Source organism: Dryas octopetala, chromosome 4, assembly GCF_963921425.1.
Source record: "Dryas octopetala chromosome 4, drDryOcto1.1, whole genome shotgun sequence".
Taxonomy (NCBI): Eukaryota; Viridiplantae; Streptophyta; class Magnoliopsida; order Rosales; family Rosaceae; genus Dryas; species Dryas octopetala.
In genome coordinates this window covers 9,111,311-9,124,910 of record NC_141369.1, presented here as the reverse complement: position 1 = coordinate 9,124,910, position 13,600 = coordinate 9,111,311, and the positions used below count along the sequence as shown (strand labels likewise).

General features: G+C 34.9%; 1 protein-coding gene and 1 pseudogene across 1 annotated transcript; both read right to left on the bottom strand.

Moving 5' to 3' along the window:
* Positions 1 to 4,528: 4,528 nt before the first annotated feature.
* LOC147286574 (uncharacterized) lies at positions 4,529 to 5,551 on the bottom strand (annotated as a pseudogene).
* A 5,224-nt stretch (positions 5,552 to 10,775) lies between these two features.
* LOC147286573 (putative lipid phosphate phosphatase 3, chloroplastic) lies at positions 10,776 to 13,221 on the bottom strand. Its single transcript, XM_086239584.1, is given in 8 exon segments — positions 10,776 to 11,156; positions 11,790 to 11,849; positions 11,922 to 12,110; positions 12,318 to 12,408; positions 12,518 to 12,627; positions 12,747 to 12,834; positions 12,977 to 13,081; positions 13,083 to 13,221. Coding segments are annotated over 8 exon segments (963 nt in total). The 5' UTR covers positions 13,194 to 13,221; the 3' UTR covers positions 10,776 to 10,947.
* Positions 13,222 to 13,600: the final 379 nt, after the last annotated feature.

Here is a 13,600-nt window from a genome sequence, read left to right as displayed (position 1 = left end):
TTAATGGTGTCACTTATATGAAAGAACTCTGCATTTGAGTATTTTAAAAGGCAATCATTGTAATCATTGTACCAAATAATAGCTTCTTTATTGTGAGGGCAACGCTTGCAGAGCTCATTGTTTGCCGCTTTGATACAGTTTTCACAATTTTTGTTATGTAATTTTTTCCCCCAGCATTGCGCTAGCCCATATACAAATTCATGATTATGTCTATTATAATTACTTCAAAATCCATATCATTGAATAGAAGCTAGCTTACTTAATCAAAGTAAATGATTCAAATCAAACTCATAACTTTCATCAGATGAAAATTTTGGCCCACTACATGTATGCTCGATAACAAGATCCTCATCCGCGTGCAAAAAATGGAGAAACATAAGACACTTAGGCCCCGTTTGAGATTGCAGTGGAGGACCCAAAAGTTGCTGTGGATGACAATTCTCAATTACCTACAGCAGTTTTGGTGTTTGGTAAAAAAATAAAAAAATGCTTTCCCCCACAATTCTCAACTCCCCACAGCAAAAACAGAAAACAGGTTTTTAGGTGCTTTTGAAAACTGCAGTGAATCACAACAATGAATATTTTATTTTACCTATACTACCCTTATTGATTTCTATAATTTTTATTTGTTTATTTTAAATTAAAAAATATGTTCATTGTTAGTTATATTTTATATTGTGATAATTAATTATGATATTTTATTTGTACAATTAAAATTATAATATACTTAAAAAATAATAGGAATACTTATTTAGTAATGTTGTTCTTAAAAAAATTAATGCTAATAAAAATTTGTAGCCACAAATTTAAAAAATAAATAAAAAAATATTTTAGTTTTACTAAACAAATAAGTGAAAGACACTTTCAGCATCATGTCCATTTTAGTAATTATACACAGTCACAACACTTTTACATTAATATTTAACAAACATTTTGATACTATTTTTTGCACTTAGAGCACTTTTGAAAACATAATTTATCAAACACTCAAATCAAACACTCAACTGCTTTACTTTATAGCTGACTTTACTTCACAACTATTTTACTTCACAACTATTTTACTTCACAACTGTTTTTTCTCACAGCAATACTAAACTGGCCCTTAGACTTGTGATTAATAGTTTTGGATAAATCATGTTCAATATATAGGATATATTGAATTTTAATTGTTTCAAGTTAATTGATCAATTTTCAAAGAAACATATATTTTTTTTTTTTTTTAAGTTATGGGCATATATATATATGCTTCTAGATATAAGATACGTATGCTAGACCTATTAGTAGTAGTGTCCATATGTATATATATATATAACACTAGTTCATCACCAAAAACACCTTATCAAGATGGTTTATCGAGTTACTATGAAAAAGAATATTGGCTTTGATTAGAAAGTAAAAAAAATGACAATAAAATAATTATTTTTTTGTTCATGTATTCAATTTTTTAAATTGAAAAAACATTCACGCAATCATACAACATTATTTAAAGATAAAAAAATTTGGATTTTCAGGGATATGAAAGAGTAAAAAGGGAATAGGAAATCCGAATCGTAACAAAAAATTAGAAATACCATTTTTTTCTAGGGAAAAATGCATTTTTAGTCCTTGTGTTTTACCTTGCAATCAATTTTAGTCCTTGTGTTTTCAAAATTGCCAATTTGGTCCATGTGTTTATATTTGCAAGCAATTTTAGTCCACCACCACCAATTGTGGTGGCGAGTTTGTGATGAATTTCACCTATTATGCCCAATAGATAGATAGAGAGAGAGAGAGAGAGAGAGAGAGAAAGCTGATGGGGAGGAGAGAGGGATGGAGGGAGGGTGAGGATGGTTGTGGTGTGTTGCTGTTTGTGGTGGAAGGGAATAGAGGGATGATTTTGGAAATTACAAATTTGGTCCACTTATTTTATACCTAGTTCAATATTGGTCTACGATTTTTTTTTAAGTTCAATTTTGGTCCACTTATTTTATTCTTAGTTCAATTTTGGTTCACGATATTTTTTAAGTTATGATTTTAAATCATTTTGGTTGTATTTTCTTCAATTATAATTGAAGTAAAAGTTATATTTTATCATTTCTTAATCATAGAAATCAATTTGGAGTATTAGAATCAAAGAGAATTGAAGTTTGATGAAGTTTGAAAAATCTGAAAAAGTTTCTAAGAAAATTGGTAGTTTCGAGTACCCTACTTTGGAGTCAATTATCTTGAGTTTTAGAACTCTGATTTGAATGATCTTTATATGGTTGTAAAGAGAAGATGCATATTTTTAAAACAAGTATATGTTTGTTGAATTTTGCTGATATTTGATAGGGTAAAAGGTGAGACAAATTTGAGGAAACCAATCTAAATCTTTATTGAACAAGTGGAACAATTGGTGAACCAAAACAAAACTTAAAAAAATAATGAACCAAAATTGAACTAGATATAAAATAAGTGGACCAAATGTATAATTTTCTCTAATATATATGTATACTACTACTAATAGGATTATAAGACTACTATACATATATGCCCATAACTTGAATACAATTAAAGTTCTATTTTATATATTCAACATGCTTCATTTAAAATTATTAATCATAACTCTGAGTGTCATATGTTTCTCCCTTTTTCTTTATGCAGATGAGGATCATGTTATCGAGTATAAATGTTTTAGTGGGCCAAATCCATCCGATGGAATTTATGAGATTGAATTGGATTTGCTACTGTAAAATAGGTATAAAAAAATAATATGCCAGAGTAATTTTTATTGATCTGAACTTTTATATTTGTACAAAGGTTCTCCATCTATCAAGAAACTGATCCTACAATCTAGGTACACTACAAAGGTAAGAAATAAACTTGCCTAATCTAATCCCTTAATTACAGTGATTGACCCAATGACTTCCCAATACTCCCCCTCAAGTTGGAGAGTGTAGGTCATGAACTCCCAACTTGCCTAACATGGTCAAGAATATATCTTTCCCTAAAGGCTTAGTGAACACATCAGCCAACTATTGTGAAGAGGGTACATACTTAGTGACAATTAAACCGTCTTGTATTTTATCTCAAATAAAGTGGTAATCCATCTCAATGTGTCGGATCCTTTCATGGAAAACTGGATTGGCAGCGATATGTAGGGTGGCTTTATTGTCACAATGAAGCGTAGTAGCTTCTGGATGAGGAAGGTGAAGATCATGCAAAAGACTTTGTAGCCAGGTAAGCTCACAACACGTTCCTGTCATTGCTTGATATTCTGCTTCAGCGGAAGATAATGAAACTATTTTCTGTCTCTTAGTTCTCCAAGAGACCAAAGAATGTCCAAGAAAAACACAATACCTAGTGGTGGATCTTCAGGCCATTGGACAGCCTGCCCAATTAGAGTCACAGTAAGCATGTAGTTTCATATTGTTTTCAGCCGAGAAAAACAAACCTTGCCCTGGTGCACCCTTAAGATATTTCAGAACTCTGAAGGCTGCATCCATATATGATCTACGAGGCTCATGCATGAATCGACAAAGTACATGTACAGCATATGTGATGTCAGGTCGTGTAATAGTAAGATAAATCAGGCGCCCTACCAATCTCCTATACTGAGATGGATCCTTAAGCAAATCTCCTGTATCATAAAGCTTTGTACCTTGTTCCATGGGAAAAGATACTGGTTTCGCACCTAAAACCCAGGTGAAACGTGTATAATCATCGACGATGGTTAAAAAATAATGTGCTCCATATAAAAAGGGCGTCTTGTGAGGACCCCATATATCACAGTGAATAGGAGAAAATGGTTGTGGAGTTTGAATGGAACTAGTACCAAAAGGAAGACGAGTTTGTTTAGCCAATGAGCAAATGTCACAAACTGAATGTGAAGAACAAGAAAAATTCAATAATGTTTTAGACTAAAATTTAAACGGGCCGAAGAAGAATGACCCAAACGACGATGCCACAAATCAGTAGAAACGACAGGTAAGTGACAAGCGAGCTTGGATTTATTGGAAGGAGAATTTTGAGATGCCAACACCACAAGGGAGTAGAGGTTTCCATGTCGCTTACCCAGACCAATCGTCTTCTTCGTAACCAAATCCTGCAAAATACACCAGTGAGGGAAAAAGGTGACTGAACAAGCCAAATCCTCTGTAATTTTACTTACAGACATTAAATCAACTGTGAATGTAGGAACATCCAACACATCTCTCAAATACATATAAGAATTTAATGAAAAATTGCCAGTAGCAGTTATCGGAGCCTGTTCACCACTAAGTAGTCGCACGAGCTGTATGGTGGAATTTTTAGCATTATGAAGCAAATGTGGGGAGGATGTGATATGATCTGTCGCCCCGCTGTCAATGATCCAAGGTCTTGATAAAAAATTGGTCGACAAACCTGGAGAAAAGCTTGCGACATTGGCTTGAGGAGTAGATTGGGACTTATCACCTTTGTCTTTCATGATTGAGCAAATCTGGATGTATTGCTCATTGGTAAGGTTGGGCATAACCACCTGCATCTCTTGATAAAAGGGGTTAGCATTACATGGTTTGCTGAAGATCTGTTATTGCGAACCCCCACCTCCACCTGTCCTGTTATTACGGTGTCCAGATTTGTGCAAACGATGGCCTGGAGGATAGCCATGAAGCTTCCAACAAGTGTCGACTGTATGATAGTCATGCCCACAATGAGAACAATGCAAAAGTGGACGAACAAAATTATTACTAGACTGTTGGAATTGAGTAGAAGTGGGCTTTGACTGAGAATTGCCTCGTTGCTGCTAATTGGAATTGGACCTCTGGTTGTTCGACCATGGCTGATTGTTGGAGCGGACAGCCATGGCTGCTGGTTCATTTGCGACGCGCATGGAAGAACCCAACTCTCTTTGTTTTGCTTCTTGCGATACCAACGCATATGCCTTTCGAAGAGTCGGTAAGGGGGTCATGAACAAAATCTGTCCCCGTACCGCGCTGTAAGACTCATTCAAACCCATAAGAAATTGCATAAGAGCATTCCTTTCTTCTTGCTCCATATGCTTCTTCATAGCTCCACAGGAGCATGTTGGTAAATCACTATAAGAGGCTAACTCATCCTACAATCCTTTCAATTGTGTAAAATAATTGGCAATAGACATCTGACCTTGATGAAGGGAGGCCATGTCCCGCTGCAGTTGGAAAATCCTTGGAGCATTGCTTTGGGAAAATCACTCCTGAAGATCTTGCTAAATTTCGCGGGCCGTTGTTGAATAGATAACACTGTCAGCAATTTCTGGATCGATAGAATTAAGGACCCATGAGAGAACCATATCGTTGCGATGTTGCCAACGTGCATATTCTTTTGGATCTGTTTCTTCTGAAGGCACCATTATGGTTCCATCTATGAACCCTAGCTTGTTCTTTGCACTCAATGAGATACGGATAGAGCGACACCAAGTCGCGTAATTATCGTCATTGAAAAGCTTGGATACAAGAACCAAACCAGGGTGATCACTATGATGAACAAACAGGGGATTGGTAGGATCAATGCCACTACCTGCCTTGGACTTGGACTTTGACGTTGTTGATGATATCAGGGAAGTGGCTCCCATTGAAAAAGATTAAAAATGCTTGCTATGGGGAGCAAGGATTAACAGCAGAAACAAGAACTAGGGATTCCCCTGCTCTGATACCATGTAAAATAGGTATAAAAAAATAATTTCCAGAGTAATTTACATTGATCTGAACTTTCATATTTGTACAGAGGTTCTCCATCTATCAAGAAACCAATCTTACAATCTAGGTACACTACAAAGGTAAGAAATAAATTTTCCTATTCTAATCCCTTAATTACAGTGATTGACCCAATGACTTCCCAATAGTTACTCACTACATTAGGTAAGATAGCTTCTATTAATTATGGATTTCGGATTCGAAGTCAATATGTTAGACAAAATCATGAAGTTGTACATGGGCTAGCTCAATGCTGGAAGAAAATTTTCTATAAAGAAAAGTGTGGAAAATGTATTAGTGCAGCAAGCGAAGAACTTCGCAAGCGTTGCCCTCACAATAAAAGAGCTATTATTTGGTATGGTGATTGCCTTTTAAAATACTCAAATGAAGAGTTACTTGGTATAAGCGACACCATTAATGAGATTTATGTGAAGAATAACATTTTATTTAATGTTAATACCTTGTTATTTGATCAGACGGTTCATTTTTTGTTAATCCAATTGTGTTTTAAAGCTACTTATGCTCGTTTTTTGAATTCTCATGCGAAGCTCAAGCTTGGGATACCAAAAAGTAATGATTTTATATATGGTGCGGTTCAATGCCCTATGGATCTTAATCAAACAGAATGTATAAAGTGTTTCGATGTAGCAATGAATTGAAAGAACTTCAAGAAGATAGTTATGGAAGGATAGGTGGACGTGCTTTGTACGGGAGTTGCTATGTTAGATTTGAAATGTACAACTTTTATTCTTTATAGGCAGGAATGAATGCATTTCTCCAAATAAGGTGACTTTCAACCCCCTTCTAGGCCTTGTTTAGATTTATCAAGTACTCTCGTAAAGGAAATATCAAACCTGGTAAATATGTTTAATATAACTACTGTAAAACTTTCTATGTACTTTTTGATATTTGCCAACTCCAAAACTCTGGACAAAATCAATATAACTAGGATGAGTATCGATAAACTTTCCAAATCAAGTTGTGCATGAGTCACATCAAATACCAATATATCCATCAATGCTCCACCAATAATTAAAATATTTCATTGGTTTATACCCAAAAAAAGATATTTTTTGGCGGATCAATTACCTTAAAAATATTTTTATGGTTTCTCCCAAAGAGGTTAATGTATCTTAAGGAACTTTGGACTATAATACCTTGACGATTGGTATTGATACTCTTGGGTTCAATATGTGCCAAGTGTTAATGGAATCCATATATTCGTCTATTTATTCTATCATAATTAGATGTCAGAATGGTTTCAGATTTATCTAATTTTTTGTAAGGATGATCCTTGTATAGAGACTTAGAAAATAGACGGCTTTGATCATCAAATTACAATTCAAAGAGGGTCCCACAAGTCATGCCTCATAATGTTTAAGATAATAAATACCTCAACGGAATGGGCCTCTATATATATATATATATTAATATATATGGCTCATTATAAAACATCATTCAAGTTTATATGACACCAAATAGCTCATCACAAAAAGAATTAGACTCAAGTAAGAAGTAATTTAATAAGGCTTCCAGACTTTTTTTTTTTCTTCTTTAAGGCATTGGCTCTAATACCATTATATGCATATAAACGCTCTCAGGTTTAGTCTATCTTAAATTTATGCGGAGAGGTGATATATTTGATATATAAAAGTAGCAAAACTATGAAAATTAATTGAAAACTACACAAATATTTAAAAGGATTATTAACACATGCCAATATAAAAGATATAGGAGATATAATCATACGACTGAAATTTTCTTTAATAAACAAACTTATATGAAAATAGTCGAGTATAAGTTTGTAGTAGCACACCACACTTGAATACAAGAGCACACCACTTGACAGGACCATCCCTGGATTCCACCCTGAAACCCGGTGTGGTCCTATGAGATCCAAAGCCAAGGAAAAATCTCACCGAAAATTCGGCAAAACCTCCTCTGTAAATAGACTAACTCATTTTATAAAACCTATAAAGAACACTTCTAATAAACATCAACCGCCCTTATCACAACCAAAAAAGGACTCAGACCCATCAGAAGCACAACTTAGTTAGAAATCATAAGTTCGGTTATCAGAACCACTACTTCTATTAATTCTTACAACAAATTATAACCGAACAAAATAAAAGATAGACATGTGGCCTACAATTGTTTGAGGAAAGGAAATAAAAAATTTTGTTTCGACGTGTATGGCTCAATCTCCACCACCACTACTACTTTGGGGGAAAGATTCAAACAAGACATAAAGAAGACGTTAGATAAACTCAGTGAGTTGACAAGTTATGAAAACAAAAAATAAAAGTTATTTATCTTTTCTATTTAACTCTAAAACCTCACATCACTCTGTGAAATCCCCCAGTTTTAAAACGCTTTCAAAAATACGTTCAAGGTTGCTAGCATAACTTAATAAATCAAACTAGACCATAATCAACTTATTGAAAATTCAAACACTAAAATTTTCTAAATAAATTATAAATGTAAGATAAATAGTCGAATTAAAACCATAAATACATTTATAACAATGCACACTAATTCAGTTACCCGTAGAACATGTCATACATGTGCAGAGCCAAGAATCTGTCATACGCATACAGAGCTAATAATCTTGTCTTGCATGCACGAAGAGCCAACCCCAAAGGGCTAAGCATCATGACACATGGCTCAAAGCCTATGTGTGTGCCATGATGGGTCCCAAAGACCTATTCATGCAATCTGATAACTTGGAAGGTACTGAAAAGGTGGTTTGAAACTATTTTCATAACCAAACATAATTTCTTTTTCTACCGATAGAAAATATCTTTATAGCATTCCTAAAATTTTAAATCCTCATAACACCAATCCAATCCTTTTGACCATAAACCAAAGTATGAAATAAGCCATATACGTAGAATAAGAGCTAGAATTCTTTCCAAAACCCATTAACTCAAATAAATTAACATGTAACTCTATGTTTTAAAACTTATTCATGAAAATATCTGAAATCTGAATCCAACACCATTTATTAAATCCCAAATCAAATTCAAGAGCTAACTGGCTTACTTTGAAATCTAGTCAATTGCCATTTTATTTCTTTTTTGTCTTTCACTTTCTTCTCTCTTCACTTTCCTCTTCTCTCTCTCTCGCTCTCTCTCTGTCTCTCTCTTCTCTTTCCTCTTCATCATCTTCTTGTTCTTCTTCTTCACAGAGCAAGCACCTCCGGGACGAACACCACCACCACGAGCAGCGCTGCTATCAACGGCCTTGAAAGTCTCAGCACCGACCATGAAACAATGGATCTGCTCCGAGCTCGATCAAAGCCTTCTAGATCTACTCAGTTTATGGATCGAAGCCTTCTTTTTTTTTTTTTAAGCTCAGTTTCTGAAACTGTAAGTTAAAATGTGAAACTGCAATTTCTGGAACTACAAGTGAACTAAAACTGCAGTTTATTGGAGTTGCAGACTTACAGTTATAGTTATTAGTTGCAGGCTCGGGTTGAGAATCAAGAAGAAAAAACAAATGGCCATGGATTCATGGGGTTAGCATTAGCACGTAATTCTAGTTCCATATTGGAAGATTTGGAATCTGGGGGTAGATAGTTTTGTTTTGTTGGTTTTGCTCCAAGCTCTTTTAGAATTTTGCAGACAAAGATTAATTTTAAACCTCTTTAAAGTTTGGAGCTTGGTAAAAGAGATTCTTACCCGATGTACGTTATAAAGCAATAGTACCACAACTTAAACTGATACGAATAGTACCTTATCTTCAAAGCATGATACGAATATTGAAAGATTATGTTTAGTCTTTTTTACCTTCTATATTAGGGTTTTTTTTTTCTTTTAAATGAAATTATTTATTGTGAGGTCAAATTGGCAATTGATATTATAGTCCATTAATTATAAGGTACTAACAAAGCAAAACATTAACCAAAAACACCCAATCCATTTCTATTGACTCGCGGACACTTTTCACCCGTCTAAAACATAACATGCAGACACCTTTTAAAAGACCAGCATCAACGCATCATAACCAAACCAATTATACAAACAGCCCAAACCAATATCCTTCTTTTCTTGGCCAAATCAATCTTTTTCTTTAACTTTACCAAACTGACAACTATTCATCTTCACTCTCAAGCATCTTTCTGCAACTACTACAACAACAACGAAAAAAAAAGGTTCAATCTCTACAGTTTCATCTATAGTAACTGCAACTACAAGTCTGCAATTCTAATAAACTACAGTTTCATAGTTTCACTTGCAATTAGTAACTGCAACTGCAAATCTGCAACTCCAATAAACTGCAGTTTCACTTGCAGTTAATAACTATAAATGCAAACTGCAGTTAATAACTATAACTGCAAGTTTGCAACTCCAATAAACTGCAGTTTTAGTTCACTTGTAGTTTCAGAAATTGCAGTTTAACATTTTCACTTACAGTTTCAGAAACTGAGCTAAAAAAAAAAAAAAAAAAAAAAAAAAAAAAAAAAAAAAAGAAGGATATTGGTTTGGGCTGTTTGTATAATTGGTTTGGTTATGATGCGTTGATGCTGGTCTTTTAAAAGGTGTCTGTATGTTATGTTTTAGACGGGTGAAAAGTGTTCGCTAGTCGATAGAAATGGATTTGGTGTTTTTGGTTAATGTTTTACTTTGTTAGTACCTTATAATTAATGGACTATAATATCAATTGCCAATTTGACCTCACAATAAATAATTTCATTTAAAAAGAAAAAAAAAAACCCTAATATAGAAGGTAAAACAGACTAAGGGGGGTGTCCCCAACTCAGATTTTAAAGGAGTTTAATAAATTTTAAAATTAATAGAATCTATCAAAATCCAAAGGAATTGGGTAGAATTCTCATGCAATTTGTTATGTGTAAAAAATGCATTCAAATCCATCCAAATCCATCCAAATCCATTAAAATCCTTCACTTAATGAAATCCATGACTTTTTAAGAACACCTGAATTTCGTTGGAATCCATTAAAATCTGAGTTGGGAACACCTAAATTTCATTGGAATCCATTAAAATCTAAGTTGGGGACACCCAGATTTCATTGGACTTTTAAAATCCAATGAAATCTAAGTTAGGGACACCCCCCTAAACATAATCTTTCAATATTCATATCATGCTTTGAAGATAAGGTACTATTCGTATCAGTTTAAGTTGTGGTACTATTGCTTTATAACGTACATCGGGTAGGAATCTCTTTTACCAAGCTCCAAACTTTAAAGAGGTTTAAAATTAATCTTTGTCTGCAAAATTCTAAAAGAGCTTGGAGCAAAACCAACAAAACAAAACTATCTACCCCCAGATTCCAAATCTTCCAATATGGAACTAGAATTACGTGCTAATGCTAACCCCATGAATCCATGGCCATTTGTTTCTTCTTCTTGATTCTCAACCTGAGCCTCGGGAGCCTGCACGTTGGACACATTTACTGTATTGGCTGCTTGTGTACTCAAGCGTGACTCCTCCAACACCTGAAAGTAAGCATATGGGCCCCAACCTGCAAATGGATGTATAGAAAATCAGACCACCATAACAACACACCTCCACTACTTATCAACACAATTCAGAGTAAGACCTATGTTAATTTGTGCTTCAGTTGCCAAGCAGAAAAGCATGTCTGACCCAGGAAACGCTAATCTAGTTCATTAGGGAGTGGCACTGTGGCAGTGGCAGTGGCAGTGGAAGTATAGTGATAAATTTGGTACATATGGCTGTCTACTAATCTGAGACTTGGTTATCTAGTTCCATGTGTCCTTGGTTATGCACCTATATTAGCAACTACAAATGGTAATTCTCTCTCCATGCTGAACCAAATTATCAAATTATGAATGAAGATATTGGATAGGTGATTCCAACTTATATGTTTAGTTTTCTACGTTGCAACAGACAGGCATGTGATGGGTAAAATTAATTTTTCATCAGCTCTAGAGAAGACTGAAGAGACCACTAAATAAGCATCATCAGTGATAAGCTACAAAAACACAACACATTCATTCCACTGGAATATCGTTTATATCAGGACTGAGTATCAATCAAATAAAATGTTATTAACAAATTGTCACACCAGAAAACCAACTTTCCAGAAACTATTTCCAAAAAACACCCACTCAAAATTTTCTTAGGAGTGTACCTTGAGCATGATATGGGGGTGGAAAGAACTGCAAATAGCAAAATGTAGCCACTGTAAGCCCTGCAAAAAGTGTGTCAGAGTCATTGAAAACAGAAGGTTCACTGAGTAGTTACTATTCGTTATAACACAAACCTAGGAGACCTCCAGCAAACACATCTTGCCAATGGTGCCAGTAGTCATCCACTCGAGAAACCCCGACAAGTGATGCAAATAGTAGAGGAAGAAAAACAATGCATAGTTTTGCGACATGGCCTTTGCGGTCAAATACTTGTATTTTTCCTGACAAGTACAGTGAGAGAAATCCTAGACCAGCAAAGGACCCTGCATATTGAATCCAAATTTCCACATTGTCAACAACTCTGCCAAAAGATTCAGGTAAATAGTACTGGAATCGCAAGATCAACTAAGTTGTATTGTTGAATTTTCTCATATTAAAACGCCCATAATTCATCAATAATATAAATACTTTTTTATTCTGTTTTCCATGAAATAATCAGTGACAATTCAGGACAGAACAGTGCTACTTACATGAAGTATGGCCACTTGGAAAACTCTTATGTCCCTCCTTTATGACACTCTTCTCACCATGGCATACAACATTTCCCCATTGATCATAAACCTGAGAAGCAATTAATTATCAACTTCCATTGTCAATGGCAATATAAATCCTCTAAAAGAACACTGCCCTCCAATAGGTATCAAATAGCTGTTAATCTAGAATGCCATACATCCTTTCCATCCGGAAAACACCGCCAAAAGAAGTCTGGCCGAGGTCGACCTACTGCATCTTTTATAGCATCTGTAAGAACTGCTGTTACCAGAGCAGAGAATAGGAGGCCTGCAGTGACAACTTCTAACCATCAGTTCTGTCTTTTTATCATATTTTTTTCAGCCAATGGGGTAAAATGAACATTCTTAAAAAAATAATAATAAATCTATAGTAAGAAAATTAATCACCTAGAATGGCATGATGAAGATCATAGACATCTCTCCTACGGAAATAGACCACGAGAAAAATCACTATTGGCAGTACAACCGCATACATCTAATCCCAAGGAAGGGAGAGGGGGGGGGGGGGGGGGGGGGGAGGGAGGGAGGGAGGGGAAGGCATCTTATCAGTTCACTACTCAATTAATATAGTTGTAAATCTGGGATTAATAGATAACAACAGCACTGGGAGAACTTACAGGAATAGCCCAAACAGGTACTGTGTTACTTTTCAAGGGATATTTAAGATCAGTCATCATATCTTTCCCAACAAAGCGATAAAATGGATGAATCACATTTAGGACGACCACTATCAACCCCAAGAAGCATCAGTATCAGCCAATCATGCATGTGTGTCCTTGCAACTGTGACTCCATGGGACCTTACAGTATGTGAACCAAGTTGAACTTCCTGCATTTTATACTGCTAATGAAAATTAGACATCAGAATTAGCAAAAGGACAACCACAGCCACCAATGTCCAGTATTATATGCAAGGTCTATCTAGCAAAAGGACAACTACAGCCACCAAGAAGAGAAAAGATTACAAAGAACAATTTTCATCAGATCTTATGTTATACGACTACCAAATAATGATAAAGCATGTGCATAATGGACAAATTTTCAGAAGAAAACATTCCTAAACCAAAAAAAAAAATTGTAAAAGCTATGATAAAAGCCTAATAGAATAAAATAATTATAGCTCCCGTAAAAATGACCCTAATACAAATGAGAAAACAAACCAAGAAGGTGAGCTTTACATGCAAATATAGGACATATATTTTGAATAACAGACAGCCACAGCCATCCAAGATTGGAATGACC